Below are 20051 nucleotides of genomic sequence, written 5' to 3' on the forward strand. Positions count from 1 at the left end.
GACATTCTTAAAGCCTGCTCAACCTGCTTTAATGCTGAGAGACCCAGACATTGTACAGAAGTGGAAGTTGCTCAATCAATTTATAGGTTCGTAGCAGCTGCTTGAAACGGTGGGGTATCCAGAAAGGAACAAATACGGAGAAAAATCCCCCAGCGCACTGCTGTGATCTAGTAACAGAACTGCTATTTGTACTTGTGCACAGAATGAGGAAGTTTCAGTCACGCACATTTGCAAATCCATGGTAAGCCCCGTCAAGGTGCTTCTGCTAATAGAGTGGTCCTACCTCTGAACAATGAGTGCCCTTATATTGGGTCATACATCCATTTGTTTTTAAAGCCTGTTAAACCTGCTTTAATGCTGCTGGACACAAACATTATGTAAGCAAATCTACCTGACACGCACGCACTTTCTGTTAAACGTTTGATTCAGTTTTCATCAATTTCCATGTGGTCTGCAGCGTTCATAAGCACTAATTCTTGGTAAAAATGTAAAGTGGTTCCGTGAAATGCCCATTATTAAGTACAGAGCACATTAAGCTGCAGGGAAGCTCTGAGAACACTCCTGATACTTTGATTAAATGCGAGGACAAAGTGTACGGTTTGGTTTTGGCTTAATGTTTTTCTAACGGGCATTGCTTTATGCTAATGTGTATGAGCTCTAGCATTAATAATACAGCCTGAAAGACTAATTGCAATTTAACATTTAAAGGTACGTAACACATCAGCTACAACGTTTCTGTGTATTAAATGCCTTGGCCATTATTTACATGTAGCTATTGGTGCGGGCTCTTTGCGATCTCATGTGATGATGCAGAGCCGGTATACTGACAGCAGGCCAAAAGATCGTTAGCCATGTGTAGAATTGTAAAACGGGACTGTTAGAATGGTGGCGTAGTGGTTAGCACTTCTGCTTTACAGCCCTGGGTCATGAGTTCAATTCCCGACCATGGCCTTATCTGTGAGGAGTTTGTATGTTCTCCCCGTGCCTGCGTAGGTTGCCTCCGGGTGCCACGGTTTCCTCCCACACTCCAAAAACATGTGCAAAATGTCCATTCTTTCTCGTTTATAGAGTATTCCCAATGGAATCCCAACAAATATAGTGGGTTTATAAATCCCTGCTAATATCACCATGATATCGGCCTCTGTTTGTAGCCTACTTCAAATCAGTCCCAGCTTTATACAAGTTTGCACACAGGAAATCAGGTGTGCCCTGGGAAAATGCTTCCCTCCACGTGCAGAGTTTTACCCCCTGAGATCCTGAAATGTTTCTATATATGACATTAAAAGTAGCTGTTTAAATAGTATTTTAAGGACACGTAAACTTAAATTGCAATATGTTCAAGGTACTCTTTTAATATATCACACAAGCCTGTGGCTGTTATAGTATGTTATCCTTACTGTTTCCCCCACTAGATTTCACATATACTTTATATCCCCAGTTGACAAACTGTTGAATAAAATAGGTTGGCCCATTTTAGGATCTTTAATGAAGTTACATCGGGCACAATGGCCGGTATTTCACACCGTGACCGTATGCGGCAAGATGTTATCCTCCCGTTTACTTACGCTAGATGTCATATATGCTTTACTTCTGTAAATCCATTGAATCTGACATAATAAATAAAGTTACCAAAATAAATAACATTTAGTGGTTGGTTCGTGTTGTACTTCCAGGTCTGTCAGAAGCCTTGTTCAAAAATGAAACTGTTTCTAGTTTTGATTATGACTTGGCCCCTAAAGTATACTCAATATTGAAAATGCACATTGTAAAATATTGCACATGAGCCGTCTTCTATTACATGTTTAAGTGATAAATGGGTATATTATACCGACTGACACAAGTGGTAAAACCTCTGCGTTGTGCTGACAACGGGTCACTGTGATAATCTCTCACAGACATTAATATGGCAGAATGCAGCGAGCCACTACTGACAGTCAACGCATGATTATCTCCATGCACACGACATATTGGCATATGTTGGTCAATTAAAATTTGGAAGGAAATGAGGTTCCCTGTGCAGTGACCCCTGCTTATGCTTCGTGTTTCTGAAATACAATGAAAATAAGTCCATTTTAGGTTCCAGGGTTGGGTTTTTTTTGAAGAACACTGACGGAGCCACTTTGTGCCTAATGTGGCTGATTGACAAAAAACAAACTGTTGGATTCTGTTGTTTGTCTACTGACAATATAAGAGTCGTTGGGTTTACTATGGGAAACTTTACAGATATATTTTGGATTGTTCTCGTACTTGATTTGTTTGGAAGTTTAGTGACCCTTTAGGAGATGTACTGGATGAGTTGTTATATCTGTACATTGTCCCTGTTACAGGTGATGCATAAGCTGGATGTTGAGGAGACCTTCCGCATTGAAGAGAAGTCCAAGAAGCACCAAGTCTTCAAACTAAAATTTCACTTCTTGCCCTACGAGTTTTACCGGCAGGAGAAATGCTTGAGACCCGAGGATATTCTTCGCTTCATGGAGACCAGGTGAGTTTGTGGGACTAGCATAGGACAAACCAGAAGGGGAAAATACTTTACTTACAAGGTGTCTACACACGTTATGGTTTTTCCTTACAACTAGTTAGTTTTAGACCTATTTGAACACAATTTGAATGACCCAACGGATTGCCCATCAGATGTTGATAGATATTGTTCAGATGGTGACAGAGACAACGGCCAAATCTGGTTGGACAATGACTACATCTTACTGTGTAAGGTCACTGTCTGACTGTGCAAACTGTAACCTATGTGATCTCCCCATTCTCACAAAGTATCCCAATCCCACAGAGATCCAGTCTATTAGCGACCGGGTATTTTGTACTTGAGGGAATCACGTTGGAAGCTTTGATCTGACATTTCTGTGTTATTTGGAAACAATTTTTAAATTAAGCTAACTTTTTTTCTGTAGTTGGAGTACTCTGGGATAAGAGATACCACTTCCAAGGTAACATTCAACCTAATTAACAGCAAATTGTAGGGCCTAGGTGGGCCAAAAGATTGCTGATCCCAATTAACATGGGTTCCTTCAGATGACCATTGAATTGGCTGTAGGTTCGAACACCAAACACCTGGATAGTCTGGCGGTGTATGGACACCTTTACTCTTTGGTCTTGTTTGTTTCTGTCTATGGACTAACGTGGCCAGTCTCTAGCTGTACTCGTTATAGTAGAGAGACTTAGTGCTTGTGTTTTGAAGAGTACACATCATGTCTTGGTTGAGTCTGTACACATTGAGCTTGGTGATTTCTGCAGGTTCTTAAGAATCATGTTTGATGCCATCAAGAGAAGAAGTTCAAAACTCGCCTCCTTCAGGGATGTGATCGCCCGAAAAGCAACCCGGAAAGATGTGGATGATGATGGGGAAGGCACAGAACCCCAGGTGGGTGAGGCACGGAAAATAGAATTGCAACGTTTGGGTCGCTTGTCGTCTATCTCTAGATCACCTCCTGTGATCATCTACAGCCTATAATGTGTTGTTTCCTATAACGCTGTGTATATTATAAAGCAGAGTTGAATGTAAACTGAATGAGACTCCGATCTGTTCTGTATTTGTTATTTTCAAGCCTCTGTGCCAAGCTGGATGCAATCCAGCTCAGTGGACTAGTGTTTTATTGTCCTTCATATTTTAATTAGCTGATAGCGTAAGATTGCAGATAAGTGCTTTGTTATTTTACTGTAACAATAGAACTTCAGGAGAAGTGTATTGAAGAGACCAAAATAATATTTGTACTCATGAATTTTATATTCTTTTTGTATTTTTCTATAAGTTGTGACTTTCCGTACATCATTGTTTGTTCTTTGTTCTGGGAATAATTGGTGTATAACTCCTGGTGAAGTATGAAAGCACTCACCGCTCCTCAGGTTAAGTTATCACTCTAAATATTAAATGTTATAAATCCCCTCCATTTCCAGTAATAGTAATTTGGTGGGGGTGCTTCTGCTTAGACCAGAATCATTCACAGTAGGAACCTCATCAAGGTACTGTTTTTGAGAACAGAAGGGGTTAAGTAAAATTCATATTAAAGTTCCTTTGTTGTTGATTTTTTTTTTTTTTTTTTTTACCCGAGTGATACCACCCAAATTTACACTCCACTAGAGTGTGTGTAACAAATGGATAAGGATAGGTTTGGCAGGCAAATGCTTTGCGTATCTGACATATACTGGCATACAAACAGAGCCTTTGGCAATATCACACCCCTTACATACCTTCCCTCATCTCCAGATATCCAAACAGAAACCCTGCTGGGTACAAACCTCCCCTCTGGTTATTTTTTCTCATTTAAGCCCCCAGGACTTCTCTTGTGCTGCACATGTTTGCTGGAACTCTCTCCCTCCCACCGCCAGATACTCAGAGTCTCTGAGCCTTAAAACGCTTCCTGAAAACTCCTCATTTAAGATAACCTGACCCCAAAATAACTGACTTCATTCACCTGCACTGTGAGAACCAAATCTGATGTACAATGAAGTCTGTCACCTTACATGTCACATAACATATTGTTATAATGCCCTGTATGTACTATTTACACGTAGCAGCACTGCAAGAGATGTTGGTGTTTTATAAATCGGTAATGACAAGTTCCACAAAATTGGACTAATCCTTAAAATAGGTGAAGAGTTTCCAGGAAATCCCCAGTCAGTACAGTAATATAACTTTAGAAAAAAGGAAGTCTATCAAATATACAGTATTTTGTTATTTTTGCATTGCTAAAACCATGAAGTTATTTACTGGACAAACACGCAACAAAAAGTACCGTACATTTATATTGGCAGCTCTGTGGGTACACTCTACAATGTGTAGGTGATAGGTACTCTTTAATATTAATATCTCATTGGACAGCACGGTGGCTTAGCAGTTAGCACTTCTGCCTCACAGCCTTATCTGTGTGGAGTTTGTATGAAGTACCTGTGTGGAGTACCTGGAGGAAACCCCCGTGTTTGCGTGGGTTTCCCCTAGGTACACCGGTTTCCTGCCACACTCCAAAAACAAACATACTAGTAAGTTAATTGGCTGTTATCAAACTGACCCTAGTCTCTTAGGGAATTTAGACTGTAAGCTCCAATGGGTCAGGGACCGATGTGAGTTCTATGTGCATCGCTGCAGAATTAGTGGTGCTGTATATATAAGTGATGATTGCTCTCAATTCCAATAACATTGCACCGATGTTCTGGTTGTCTGCTAGCCATCCTCATCCGGACTGGTCTTAGAACTCGTTCATACTACATATTCACAGCACTGTTTCGCCGCCCACATGGGTATACCACAGGGCCATTTATAATACAAACCTGTCGGCAGTCCAAATTTCCTCGCAGCAGTTCCGTATATAGGGGTGTAGCCTCAACACAAAGGGGTGGGGTATGGTTGGATCAAGGCATGGCCTAAAATTGTCCTGATTTGGCATCTGAAATCTGTCGGGTATGGTTTGCTGGTGGCCAAAGCTCACCATCAATATGGTGATGGCTGTTGTGTGGCGCACTATGTGGCCACCTGGTAATTTACACCTAGTACACCGGAACACCTAGTCACCCCATACTGTGTCTGATTTATCAGGAGAGTCAGGAAGCCGAGAATGATGATGACATTATAAACGCAGACGCTGATGAAGGGGACGCCGATGCCACCGACACAAAAAGAAGAGAAAAACAAGAAGAGGAGGTAAGGTTCTAACTTTTACCGTGATCCTTAGTTATCGGTTCCAAAGTTTGTTGAATGTATATGTATATAACATATTAAAAACAATTATACTAATTTGTTTATAATCACCTAAATTACTTCCTATCACCATTTGCAGCAAATGTAAAATCATATGTGCTTAATGTGTACTATTTACCCAGTCTCCCTTTAATGAAAGGAATAATAGAATGTTGTATTCCTGAGGAAGATGCTTGGAATGTTCACACGTTTGAGTGATACATTTAGGGGATCGAGACTATAGACCGTCCTGAGAGCAGGAGGGTTTTCATAATCGACATGTAGAAAGTCTGTATTCTTTCCACACAAAAAAAGTGACCGTAATAATCTTTTTTAAACAACTTTAATTTTGTTCATTCTGTTTTTCTGGTAGATGTTACCAAATTCTAACCCCCCCTTGATACAGATATATAGTTGTTCATTTCCTTCATCAAATCATGCTCTATTATATATCGATCGGGACTGATGGACAGTGTGGTCACACATTGACCTAGATAACCTCCATAATCATTCATTGCACTCCATAGGATCCCACCATTTGGCACAAGCGCCCAGTGTCTCTATCTATCCATGTGTGGGGCATTTTTCCATATAAATCTAGTCACTTAGCACTTGGGATCCACTTTACAGCCTTAGTTAAGTTCACATACACCGTTCTCATACTTTCCTGTAACTGTGGGGCTATGCCATAGGGTCACACATAAATACAGGTCTCTGTCAAGCAACCGCGTACCCTCATACAGGTGAAAGTTAACCCTTTCCATGTCCGAGACAGGTGAGCTTAAAATACTAATGTCTGTTACAAAACAAAAATACACATTTGGATTTAGTGGAGGCCCCGCTATAAAGCAGCACAAATGGAGCATTGGACTCCCCAATTTTGCCAAGTGCCCTCAGATTTTTGTAGAACAAGATCACTGTAATGAAATAAAGGGATGTAGAAGGAATTCCTCTCCCAGCACATCCATTCCTACTCCACAAAAAGACTTGCATTTAGAGCAGCTCAGAGATGGTGGAAATCGTTGCCCTAGACTTTCAATGGAACTTGTTTTGCACTGACGGGCACTGGACTGATCATCCAGGCTCATCGTTGCAGAACCAAATTGGTTTGTCGTGTACTTTTTAAATGATCTGTCTAATATTGTGTTTTCATGTTACCTTCTCTTGTAGGTGGACTATGAAAGTGAAGAAGAGGATAACAAGGAAAATGAAGATGAGCAGGATGAGGAGAACACGCCTAAAGAGGAGGAGAATGGAGAGAGACAGCCAACAAATGAGGAGGAACCCGCTCCGTTATCTTTTAGACCCTCCAAACGGAAAAATAACCAAACAAACCTAACCAAGGAAGTCTTGGCAGAGAACCGGGTGAATACTGTCCTGAGTCTAAATCCCTCCGTAGAAGACTACTCTTATGATACAGAGAAGAGTTTATGGTGTGAGGTAAGACTCCTCAAAACAATCGTAGAGAAGAATTTGTTGGCGTGCCTTAGTGTTTAAGGTGGCCTGTCACCATGGAGGCAGCCATTTTGTGGCTGAACCAATATCTGTTCCACTAGGAACCAGTGACATTACTGAAGCACCAGGGATCTTCTGCCTTAGCAACATAGCAAACGAAGTCTTCTTTTGTGCCTTATGGCTCAGTGGGTAGTGGTACAGGCCACAACATGGCTACCTGCACTGTGAATAGGAGACATGATATATATAATATAGATAGATAGATCATATATAAAGTTCTCATATCACAGTGGAAATTCAGATGTGTGAATATATGTATGTACCTTTGATATTTTAGTTTAGTGAAAACGATTTCCCTCTGTAATTTAGGCTGTAAGTGGATTTTTGCAGTGTTGCAGGAAGCATTTGGTGCATAAAAAAAAGGAATCTCAGCAAGTGGCTCATGTTTGGGATCATGGTGGCGTCAGTGCTTTATAGTTGTCATCTGGCATTAATTTCCAGGGACAATTCCAGGTTTTAAAGATATGTCCTAAAAAAAACCCTTAGTTTTCAGCATCGACCCACTGTGCAGTAACACTCCTCTTTTTCTGCATGCTAGATGCTATTGTTACCATTTACTCGTGTTCTCTAGGCTTAAGAAGTTGCTATTTATTGGACAGAAGTATTTTTAATGTAAAAGAACACTATTGTCACATTTATTGGATATGGCATGATGGGGGTTGTAGTCCTCCAGAATCGGTGTAACGCATGATTGTTCCGGCTCAGTAGCAAAGTCTACCTGAGAAGCATTTTGAAATGTTGGCATGACCGTATATATTTTTGGGTTGTGGGATATTGGCGGATGTGTATATGTCACTATGGGCAGCACAATGACTTAGTGGTTAGCACTTCTGCCTCACAGCGCTGGAGTCATAAGTTGGATTCCCGACCATGGCCTTATCTGTGTGCAGTTTGTACGTTCTCCCTATGTTTGCGTGGGTTTCCTCCCACAATCCAAAAACCTACGGGTAGGTTAACTGGCAGCTACTAATTTGACCTTGGTCTCTCTCGGTCTGTGTGTGTGTGTTTATGTTAGGGAATTTAGACTGTAAGCTAGGATGTGAGTGAGCTCTCTGTACATCGCTGCAGAATTAGTGGCGCTATATAAATAGCTGATGATGATGATTTGGGGACATCAGTGTGGCTGCATTCTCATTGTATTGCGATCGGCTGCCTGCTCTGTGGATACTATTGCACTTTAGGGTTCATACATATAAGCACTCTTAACATCCGTTATTGATCTTTCTCATTGACCCCCATTACTGATCTGATGCATTGCTTCTTCCTCCCTACATGGGACGCAGTTCTGAGCTGTTATGTTACATTTTCCATAAGGCAAAGGATAATAAAGCTGATGGCAAAAGAACGGTGTGGGTTAACACAAGCGATCGTTAACTGAAGAGCAATGATATGCCTGGTGTCTTAATTGTCATTCGGGTAGGGTCAGAGTATTACCTGGAAACATAGGGTTAAAACTACTAGTTGTAATCATGGACAATAGGCTAGCCCAGGCTACATACATACTAATACTTCCCTTGTGATCATAACGAGTTTTTGGACACAGGTCAGAGACTGCCAGAGACCTGCGGCCCCCTACGGGTGACCTGTCTAATAATATAACCATAGAAAACTTTTCTACCCGCTTTAATGGTCTTTGCAGATGAACATGACTGATGCGTGACTGATGCAGTCTCCTATAACACAGACGTAGACATGCGTTCATTGACTCTTGACACTGGGCGATTCTGCTGCCATCATTTTGCCGGGGGTGACCTTTATATTAAACGGCAAACGATGCATAAGTTTTACTTGTCCTAACGCGGCCGCCTGTTGAATCACTGTAAGATCTGTGAGGTGGTGAGAACAGCAGTTTACACTGAATGCCAGATGCTGAGGATAATAAATAATTAAAAGACATAATTCAATCTTATATGACTGAGTCACCATCATCTATGGTCTGAGCGGAGGAGACAGTCTAACTGGCAGGGAATTAATTGATGTTTACAGCCGCTTAGACCACAGAAATAAAGATCTAGTTAAACAATGGACAACTTATTTCCCCCGCTCCCTCCTTGGTAGTGGTATTTTTGTGCTGATCCTCAGGCTAGTTTCGCACAAGCCCCAGAATGCCAGAGTTTTAGTTATCATCCTGCCTATCCCCCTTCCCATTTCTTCTGGGTATATTGATGATTTTGAGCGATTGAATCTGCTGGGTTAAGTGCCGGGCAGATTGTTCCCACTTTCTGAGGATCTCTGCCGCTATCTCTGCTAATTTCACTGTCCCCTGTTCCCTACACACTCCGATATGGTAATCCCTTTCTTGCAGGTCACCATAAAGTTGCCGTTAATGAAGGTACACTTCGATATCTCATCTCTTGTGGTCTCCTTGGCACACAACATTATTATCCACGAGACCCGAGGGATCGCCCGGTGCCTGCTGAACGACACCACAAACAAGAAGGGGGAGAAGGAGCAGATCCTCAACACAGAGGGGATAAACCTCCAGGAACTTTTTAAGTATTCAGACGTAAGTTACCCTGGGAAAAATGCTATGTTTATATTGTGTGTGACGGGTAACACGGCTTTAGAGTGAAACACTCTGTGTGTCTAGCAGAGCATTTCGTGCTGTCTTCTATCTTCTATCTGATTAAGGTTTTCTCCCCAAGTTGGTCTTCTGCCTCTTCCACAATGACTTACCCATCAGGGGAACTCTAAATACAGTGTTGTGGTGTCTCTATTTCCTGTTACTAAATACAATATGCTGGGAAATATGATTTTCTGTGCAGAATGACATATGCAAATATGTTTCCCGGAACATTATTTTAGAACAGTTATTTAAAAGAAGTCTTAATAGGAAAATATACCCAGGTTATATATACCAGGCTGCAGAACATAAAGTATGGACAGTTCCTGATCTTTTGCAGATATGTAATATCTTGTACTTGCTGTGGACATATGAAACTGAATAGGACTTGTACCCATGGGCTTTTCAAAACAACGCTAGTTAAACGTAGTAGACAAAACCTTGTATTTGCCTTCACATTGCATTCAGAGCTTATTAATAGTGCACTAAAGAACAAGTCCTGAAACGCGCCGTTTTTAGAATGTTCAGACTTGTCCTAAGAAGCAGTAAATGAGCGTCCACATAGAACGTTGTATTATTAATGTGTGTCATAGAAAAGAATTGGACAAAACTCAAAATATGCTTATGTCCTTTGACAGAACACACCTAAATAAATCTGTGGCTTCTGGTATTTAGCCAAAATCTGTCATAAATCTTATTCCTTTGTGTATCCAGGTGTGGTATTATATTTGCATGTATGTGTATAATATCATTTGAGGTTTGTTTGGATTCAGACTATTGACCTAGAAGTTTCTCATATTAGCCTCTATTGTTCCTTCCATCTCAGATACTTGACCTGAAACGTCTCTATTCAAACGACATCCACGCCATGGCCAATACTTACGGTATAGAGGCGGCTTTAAGAGCGGTTGAAAAGGAAATTAAAGATGTGTTTGCTGTTTATGGTAAGAGTCTTGTGTCTCTCTGTGTTGGTGGGTCACTTATTTCTGAAAGTGTACAGAAGCACAGAGGAAGCCCATAGCCATCAATCAGATTATCAGATTCAGAGTCGATCTTCTAGTACAGTTTACAAAGCAAAAGCAAACATCTGATTGGTTGTCTGGGGCTGCAGATCTATGTTCATTTTTTTGCACAATTACCTGAATATGCCTGGGAGATAGACTGGTTGGTATTACAGAAAAATCTTTTTTTCCCTTCTTTTGATCAGATGTAGATTATTATGTTTAAACGTCGCCAAAATTATCTGCTAAATCCTAAACTAATAAGGGCCTCCATAGTGTGTAAATTCCTGCCAGCAGTTCTGAATTTCACTGTGCTGTCCTGATGTTTAGAAGTCAAAGGGTGCTCACCGGGAAAGAGGCATGACCGTGTATGCCATAGCTGTACTGGGGATGTAGTTAGGCACAGATGGGGGGTTCCTAATATTCCAATAAGAAACATTGTTATGAATGCACTTATTAGCGCACACACGTGTGTGTGTGTGTGTGTGTGTGTGTGTGTGTGTGTACATGTGTGTACATGGGGTTAATACAGGTCTGCTATGTTTCCAAGTGGGCTGTAACCCGTAGCATCCAGACATTTCCTTTCATTTTATAATCTGCGCTAGAAAAAAGAAGGGATCTGATTGGTTGCCATGGGTTACATCACATTTTGGAAACAAAGCACCACTTCATGAAATAAGCACACTAGGCCTAAACATTTTCTTCAACCAGTCTTGTGGGGTATGTGTTCTATAGGAGAGGGGCTATTCCTGACCCATAACCTTTATGCACAAAAACGTCAAAGTGCGTATTAAATACTGTACAGATCCCCAGGAGCAGAGATAGAGAGGAATCGGCTGTGCACATTTTAGCGTAGACTTAACAATCAGTATTTCGGCTTCTACTCAATTTCTGCTTATATATTTTGAAAGGCTGGAGTTGTTATGGTGTGTGGTGGGAGAGGCGTCTATTTTTTGGCAAAGGATGGCAACAAGCCAACTGCATACGATAATGACACGGCCTGATTCATTAAGGAAGTTAAGCAAACAATTAAGTTTTCTTACTCAAGTTTTCTGGACAAAACCATGTTGCTATACAAGGGGTGCAAATGAGTTTATTATTTTGCACATAAGGAAAATACTGCCTGTTTTTTTCATTTAGCACACAAATACTTGATAGCTTTATTTTTACACTGAAATTTAAAGTTGATCTAGGACATGCCCTATCCCAAATATAAATCTGCCATCACATTTTAAATTTACCTCCCCCTCCAATGCAACATGGTTTTGCCTTACTTACTTTTGTTTAACTTTCCCTAATGAATCAGGCCCGCAGAGGGTAACTCCGCCGCAGGTTTCTCTCCCTTCCAGCTTAGTACCACTTTTGCAGGTTCCTTGACAACCATCTACCTTGTTGTTTTGTGATTGGCTAGTCTAGCTGTCAGGGGATGGTGTTGTCATCTGCATAATGGAGACAGTTGTTAAGGGATGACCATCTACAGCTGGCTGGAATTCAGTTCATGGAGAACTGGACACAACAGCTTGTCTGGCACCAGCTTTCTTTATACCAATTATTCTGTGTTGTACAGGAATTGAGGTAGACCCGCGACATCTCTCCCTTGTAGCCGATTACATGTGTTTCGAGGGAACTTATCGGCCTCTCAACCGATACGGGATGCAGTCCAGCTCCTCCCCGTTCCAGCAAATGACCTTTGAGACCAGCTACAAATTCCTGAAGGACGCCACAATGACTGGTAAGCGAATTACTAAGTTACGAATAATTGTATTGTGGTGGGAATTGTCAAAAAACGATCAGTCATCTTGCTAAATTGCTACATCCTGGTCTCTGATTCCAGTATAGGTTTTATTTTGTTATGACTGTAGCTGATCATTTAGGTTGTGTTTTCCAAGTCACTCTCATTGCATTAATTACAATGAGCTAGATGTCCTTACCCAATAAGCGATAGGACCAGTTGGTCAACCAGAAGCTCCCTCTGCATCTCACTTTATCCTCCGTTATTTCTTACCCTAGGATCATGGAGAGTTTCCTTCTGTTGTTAGAAGTGGTTTCTCGGTCCCAGTGGTGGTTTATAATAACAATATTTGGGGCAGTAGCCTGGCTGTAAGAGGACCTGAACCTTCCACATTCAAACCCGGTGTTGCATGACCTACCTGACACACGTTCCAATGAGCTTGGAGTAAGGGGCTTGCTGGGTCGTTCAGTCCTTGCTGTTTGCTGCTCCATACTTGGACGTGATGTCTATATATTTATAGAGAGGGGCTTTGTGGGACTTCTAATCACTGATTCATTTGTACATAAGAAAATAGCTTCTATAGTAATTGCACCAGGCACCTAGTTTGTGCCACCAGGGGGTGCCAGCCCATGGAGGGGCATGATCAGTCTGAGGTGGGTGTGACCAGCGCTAATCTGCCTCCAGCCCCCTCTGTTTACTGTGTGCAGCTCGCCTACGGCGGCGTATATAGTAATTGCACCAGGCACCCAGTTTGTGCCACCAGGAGGTGCCAGCCCATGGAGGGGCATGATCAGTCTGAGGTGGGCGTGACCAGCGCTAATCTGCCTCCAGCCCCCTCTGTTTACTGTGTGCAGCTCACCTAGGGCGGCGTATATATACCCTAAGAGACGCCTCACTCCTGTCCCCACACTTGGAAAGTTTGCAGGATAGCGAAGCAGACACACAAAATCTTCCCCTCCACCACCACCCCCTAATGTATGTACCACCATCCCTTTCCCTTTTAACAACTTTTCCCCCATCCTGCAGTTTACTCCCCGTCCTCCCTCTGGTAATTGAATTCCTCACCCTCCTGGTGCTCAGCCCCTCCCCACGGAGCCAACATACAGCCTGTATATACCTGTCTCCAGCAGCAGCACTGAGAGCTTGCTCCAACTGTCCCACTTAATTCTGCTGTTAGAGGCGTGGCTGAAGACGATGGAACACAAATACAACTGATAAATAAGTGTGTTATGTGTGTCACTCTTTGATATGTGACATGATGATATATATCCTCCCCCTCAGGAGTAAAAGCCTGTGTGACCACACCTATGGGTTTTTTGGGGTGTTCCCAATATGCTGGGGTTTTTATCTACTAAAAGTAGCGGGGAGCGAAGGTTAGCGCATCTGGTCCAATCCCACAGAAGAGCTACTGTAGCCCAGATTGCTGGAAAAGTTATGCTGACTATGATAGAAAGGTGTCAGAACACACAGTGCAGCGCAGCTTGCTGCGTATGGGGCTGCAAAGCCGCAGACCGGTCTGAGTGCCCATGCTGACCCCTGTCCTCAGCTGAAAGTGCCTACAATGTAAGCGCCAGAACTGGACCAAGGAACAGTGGAAAAAGGCGGCCTGGTCTAATGAATCACGTTTTGTTTTCCTTTCTACATCATGTGGACGGCCGGGTGCGTGTGCGTCATTTACCTGGGGAAGAGATGGCACCTGGATGTACTATGGGGGGAAGGCAGCTGGCGGAGGCAGTGGGACACTCCGGGAAATGTTCTGCTGGGAAATCTTACGTCCCGGCATTCATGTGGATGTTACTCTGACACGTGCCACCTACCTAAACATTGTTGCAGACCAAGTACCTCCCTTCATGGTAACGGTATTCCCTGATGGTGCAAGACTTGTTCAGGAATGGTTTGAGGAACATGACAAAAAGTTCAAGGTGTTGACTCGGCCTCCAGATTCCCCAGATCTCAATCCGATTGAGCATCTGTGGGATGCGCTGGAATAACAAGTCCGAGCCATGGAGGCCCCACCTGGCAGCTTACAGGACTTAAAGGATCTGCTGCTAATATTTCAGATACTACAGGACACCTTCAGAGGTCTTGTGGAGTCCATGCCTCAATGGTCAGAGCTGTTTTAAACTAATCATAGTATTTTTTTTTTTTTAATGTAACAATATTGTATTCATAAGAATGCAAAGTCTGCTTGCTTTAGTGAAGCCTATACTCTTGTGGCATTAGTGTGAGATAACAAACCACAGCAGGCAGGCAGGAAGAGCTGTATGTCCTCATCTGAGCGGATTTAATCTCACACCCAGAAGTATACCAGAAACTGCACACAGTGTGCAATGATTAGAGGAGCAAGCAGGGCATAATGAGACTAGGAGGAAGAAGAGAAGGACACAGGAGAGCTGGAGGCGCTGGGATACCCAGGAAACAACAGGGACAGGGGAAGATGTACCCTGGGGAGCCGGGAGAGAGAATATAAGCATATTATTGTAGGGATAGTCCTAGACATACTTCCCTTGAGGATATTTAGTGCTTGGTATGCCTGTGGCTTGTGTTCAGTGGGATTAGTTAGCTCCTCTTTTTCGCTGGAGGCTGTGTATCACTGAATGCAGTCCTATTGTCCTCCCTTGTGTAGATAATAATAGGCAGGTACCTAGAACTGAGGTGTTCTGTGAGAAGTAGGTGACAGTCTGAGCTCCGGAATCTGTGTGATACTTTCTAGGTCATCTGACATTCCACAAATACCTTCTGTCCAGCACAATGCTGTCCACGGTGTGCGACTTGTGATCCAGTGTGTACAGCACATAACCAGCTCAATGCTGAGTCATCCCATGCCTTGCGTGACTGCCAAGCCCTTATGTTCTTCTATTTTAGGATCTGGTGTCATTTTGCACAAAAGAAGAGTGACATGAATTGACTTGATAATGCAGTTTACTCCTTACCTACTTGCACATGCTTACACACGTGACTATTTATATAACCCTGTGCACACACGAACACGACACGACTTCGATTTCATCCGGTCTCAGAAAAGCTGGTATGATGCTTTCATTATGTTAAATCTTGGAATTATTTTCTATCTGCCCCAACTCCATCCTTAACACGGCTCCTCTATGAATGTAATACTATACAGCGGAATACTTATCGTCACTGCTTGTCCACTTCTCTATAATAACCCGTTTCACTTTAACTGACGTCTGTTCAGATGGGGATCACAAATGAAGCCAGCAGCTAATATCTTATTTATGCATATTAAAGAGCTCCTGTCACTAGGCGGACTAATTACACCATGATGGAAACGTAGACTAAATTACAGTAGCAGCTATAAGTAGTATTCATCCACTTTAGCGCTTGATACATTTAATTTTCTTACATCATAGAATCAAATGGATTTATTTGGGGATTCTAACCGCTGATCGATGCTAAATACTGGACGGCTAGAGTTTTATGTTTTGTGGGTGATCCTTGTCTATTTGTTGGGAATTTCCTTTGCCGAGTCCCTGCTTTTTCTTCCCATGTATAATAGTGTAACCCTCACTCTGTCCCTTTTGTGATATTCCACTGTATAGAAAGAATTCCTGTAGCGCTTGTTCTTACAATGTCGTCTTATCCCGCAGGTCTCTCAGTAGTCAGGTTGATGTTTTTTCCAGCCATGTTAATTGTGTCTAACTTGTATTGTTGTTTTTAACTAAAACCTGTAAATATTATTGTTAAATTGTACGACGAGTGTCTTATATATTTCCATATATTTCTTATATTTCCTCTTATATTGAGGTGATGTCTACCTAGTTAAAAGGGGGACTATGAAGCCACCACCATCCCGTGTGGTCCCTTGGTGGAGCTTCACCTGATAACCCCACCAGTCTCTGTAATGAGCCACCAGTCCAGGAACAGTAACAGCAGAGAGTGGAGAGCACTGTCAGCACGGCTGTGCAAGTAGTTCAAATTCCCTGCACTACACGTTTATAGTGTATGTGTTACCTGATTGGTCCGATCCATTGCCAATCCAATCAGGTGCCATAATGCACTATACACTGTCTGTCCCATCTGTTTGTATAGCTAGGACAATGTATCTGATAATTCCCTCTGATGTCAGACATGATGAGCTAGTATGCAGGTAAACGTGAGGACTTCATGAGGAGGTAGGAGACCACCTACCCAAGTGGAACCCCCTTAACAGCAGAAACTCTAAACTTTGCTTTCTGCCTTAAGTATTGCTTTAAATCCCCAGCCGTGTGTCCTCAGATAAGATACAGTACAGATATCCCACACTCCCAGACACCAGAAATACTTTGTTTGTTCACCTTCAGGTGATCAGTGACTGTAATAATCTCTGTACAAAGTTGCGTAAAAACTGGATTTCCTGAAATGAACTAGAAGAGTCCTGAATTTTGACTGATTAGTCGTGTTAAGCTCCCACGACCAGCCCTTGTCCCAGTGCTATTGATTAGGCTGTCACTGTGTAGGCGATGAAGTATGTCCCTATGCATCGCTATGACTTGTACAACTGACTGCAAAGGAGGAGCTTTATACTATAACCAGAACATGATCTTCACAGCTAAAATAAAACACTGCTCTTCATAAATTGGTATTTTATTGTGTAAATCATGCCAGGGTAATTCATAAAGATTTTTTTTTATTTTAATAGGTGCTAAGGATAATCTTCGATCTCCATCATCGTGCCTCGTTGTTGGGAAAGTTGTGAAAGGAGGCACTGGATTATTTGATCTTAAACAGCCCATGCAGTGAGTGATCAGGGCTACCATCCAGACGCCAGACTTTGTTCCGGATGAGTGATGTAACAGACAGTGCCTTACACATCAGACTCGGCCCTACAGTGCCTTACACATCAGACTCAGCCCTACACGATATAAACAGCTGATCTCTCTCCGTGTTCTGTGTTCCGTTGTGTAGCACCTCTCTGTGGAACCACAGCTGGATCCAGGGGGCTCTTATCATCTAAAGGTCACAGCTGGCAATGAGGAACCTTGCGCATGAAGCTTATGTTTGGACGAGGTTAGAGTTTCCTGACATACACCCCACGCGTGCAGCCGCATAATGTAAATGTTTACAAATGTAAGATAATTGGGCTTTGTAATAAAGTATATTCTGTGGATTGTGTCTTTTAATGTTACCATGCGAGCCTTTAGATACACACATAGGGGGCATTACAAGACAAGTGACACCAGGATTTGACATCAGTAGATATCATATGCTGTTCATTACTGAGCTGAATGAAATGCATGAATTAACTGGAGTGCACCAAGCTCACTCATTACACCCCAAAGGCACGCAGGGAAAAACACACACAAGAAGAAGTAGCAAGTAGCATCCGGCTATAATACAGTAGTATTTGTGTCTGACGTACGCCAGGTGTAGAAGTGTGTATACGTTCACCCCATGTTGGCAGCATGACAGTGTTAGCAGTAAATGCCAGAGATGATTTACACTATCAGTACACAGTATAATAATGTAGTAACATGCCATGCACAAGAGAATAATGTCTTGACTTATTAATAAATGCGAAAGTCACATTTTCAATTTACAATGTAATTACACACAAATACAAATTGAATTAAATACAGACCTCTGTGCAAATGGAAATGTGGTGTAAGTAATGCAAATACAGCTGCAACTTAATGCAATAATTAGAAGAGAGTCCCTATAGACGAATGCCATTAAATATGAATTCCGACAGCAAAAAAACCCCTGAAAGAATAGAAAATCGACTTCCTTACCTTGAAGACGACGCTGGAGATCCCCGAAGACAGCAGCATAATGACAGGAAGGCTTTCCGATTGGAGAACTGACCGCTTCTGCTGCCTGACGTCATTGCGGCGTCTGTCAAGCTAAATTTAAAGCGGCAATGTTCGGTTAAGTGTTTAACCACTTAACCTTAGCGGACCCCCACATTGCCGCTTTAAATTTAGCTTCACAGATGTTGCAATCACGTGAGGCAGCAGAGGCGGTCAGTTCTCCGATCGGAAAGCCTTCCTGTCATTATGCTGCTGTCTTCGGGGATCTCCAGCGTCGTCTTCAAGGTAAGGAAGTCGATTTTCTATTCTTTAGGTTTGTTTTTGGAGGCATGACAGGTGTTGGAATTACCAGCATAGTTTTATCGTACCCCACCCATTAAATATGACAGTGTTTGCATTCAAGCGTACACTTACCTTGAAGGGGTTAACTGTGGTTTCAAGCCCGACCAATGAATGTCTCATGGGGAGGGTCTTGGGTTCTTTATCGGTCCTCCCATTTCCTGATTGCCTCATTCTGCATTGCAAGATACCACCAACCCACCCATGCCTGGTACCGGTTTGATAGTTAGAGACAGTTTTAACCTATGTTACCCTCACCACAGAGCAGGCACAGTTGGCAGGAAGGCTCTGCGATCAGCGGCTGATACATACAGCACTATTGTGATTGGCCGCAGGTCTCTGTTCCCTTCAATACAACGGTAACTCTTGGCCCTTCAGTGAGGAGGGTCCTTGTCTGGCTCAGTGAGGGAGGGCATGTGAGTTTAGAGGGGGTGCAGTCACTCTGACGACAGGTTAGCGCCGGCCATTCATTTAAGGGCTATTTACTTTCTAAGTGGATGCACGGCGGTTCGCCGTGTCCACGCTTGGTTTTGGGTATCAGTCTGCTGTCCCGCAGTGCTCTTTCTCCGCCACCAAATTTAATTAATAAAACTGTGACCTACTTTAGCCACTTTATATATGTCTCCGTGTCTTTATTTTTAGATAAGATGGTTAAGTATGCAAAAGGTCTTGTGAAGGGGAGGAAGGGAATACACAGTGAACTATTTATGGCTAAAGTGCTATCTGCAAGAGGGGTCAACATGGAAGCAGCCAATCGGAAGCGCACTCACTATACTTGCCCACCACTGTTCCACCTCTCCTTGTGTAAGAAGACACAACTCAGTAATAAGCAATAGTATATATACAGAAGTATGCATATGTGTTTTTGGTGCACATGCACAGTACAGAAATGCATAGCTTACACAAAAATAAGAAATGTAAATGTGTACTAGGTTAGATAACCGCTAGTTGAATCCATACTTTTAAATAGTTGGTATATTGCCCTAGTATTTTTGTAACTTATATAGGGGGTGCTATTCCAGAACAGTGAATATAGATTGACATTCAAGAGAGAAATGCACTGTGAGGATTAGTGGATTCATAAACAGGGACAGAGACGGCTCACGCAGCTGCAGTCTCTGCGGCTCACGCAGCAGCAGTCTCTGCGGCTCACTCAGCAGCAGTCTCTGCGGCTCACTCAACCGCAGTCTCTGCGGCTCACGCAGCCGCAGTCTCTGCGGCTCACGCAGCAGCAGTCTCTGCGGCTCACTCAGCAGCAGTCTCTGCGGCTCACGCAGCAGCAGTCTCTGCGGCTCACGCAACCGCAGTCTCTGCGGCTCACGCAGCAGCAGTCTCTGCGGCTCACGCAGCAGCAGTCTCTGCGGCTCACGCAGCCGCAGTCTCTGCGGCTCACGCAGCCGCAGTCTCTGCGGCTCACGCAGCCGCAGTCTCTGCGGCTCACGCAGCCGCAGTCTCTGCGGCTCACGCA

At 42.9% G+C, this 20051-nt stretch overlaps 1 protein-coding gene across 1 annotated transcript in view; it reads left to right on the plus strand.

Moving 5' to 3' along the window:
• The window catches only part of POLR1A (RNA polymerase I subunit A), an 85517-nt gene extending 68219 nt beyond the window's left edge, over positions 1 to 17298 (plus strand). Inside the window, exons 21-28 of the mRNA XM_075210270.1 lie at positions 2328 to 2485; positions 3250 to 3376; positions 5546 to 5650; positions 6857 to 7126; positions 9507 to 9707; positions 10591 to 10708; positions 12333 to 12497; positions 17137 to 17298. Of these exons, the coding sequence (XP_075066371.1) occupies positions 2328 to 2485; positions 3250 to 3376; positions 5546 to 5650; positions 6857 to 7126; positions 9507 to 9707; positions 10591 to 10708; positions 12333 to 12497; positions 17137 to 17237 (1245 nt within the window). The 3' untranslated portion in view covers positions 17238 to 17298. The remainder of the gene's footprint in view (positions 1 to 2327; positions 2486 to 3249; positions 3377 to 5545; positions 5651 to 6856; positions 7127 to 9506; positions 9708 to 10590; positions 10709 to 12332; positions 12498 to 17136) is intronic.
• Positions 17299 to 20051: the final 2753 nt, after the last annotated feature.

The sequence above is a fragment of the Mixophyes fleayi genome, chromosome 1, assembly GCF_038048845.1.
Source record: "Mixophyes fleayi isolate aMixFle1 chromosome 1, aMixFle1.hap1, whole genome shotgun sequence".
Taxonomy (NCBI): Eukaryota; Metazoa; Chordata; class Amphibia; order Anura; family Limnodynastidae; genus Mixophyes; species Mixophyes fleayi.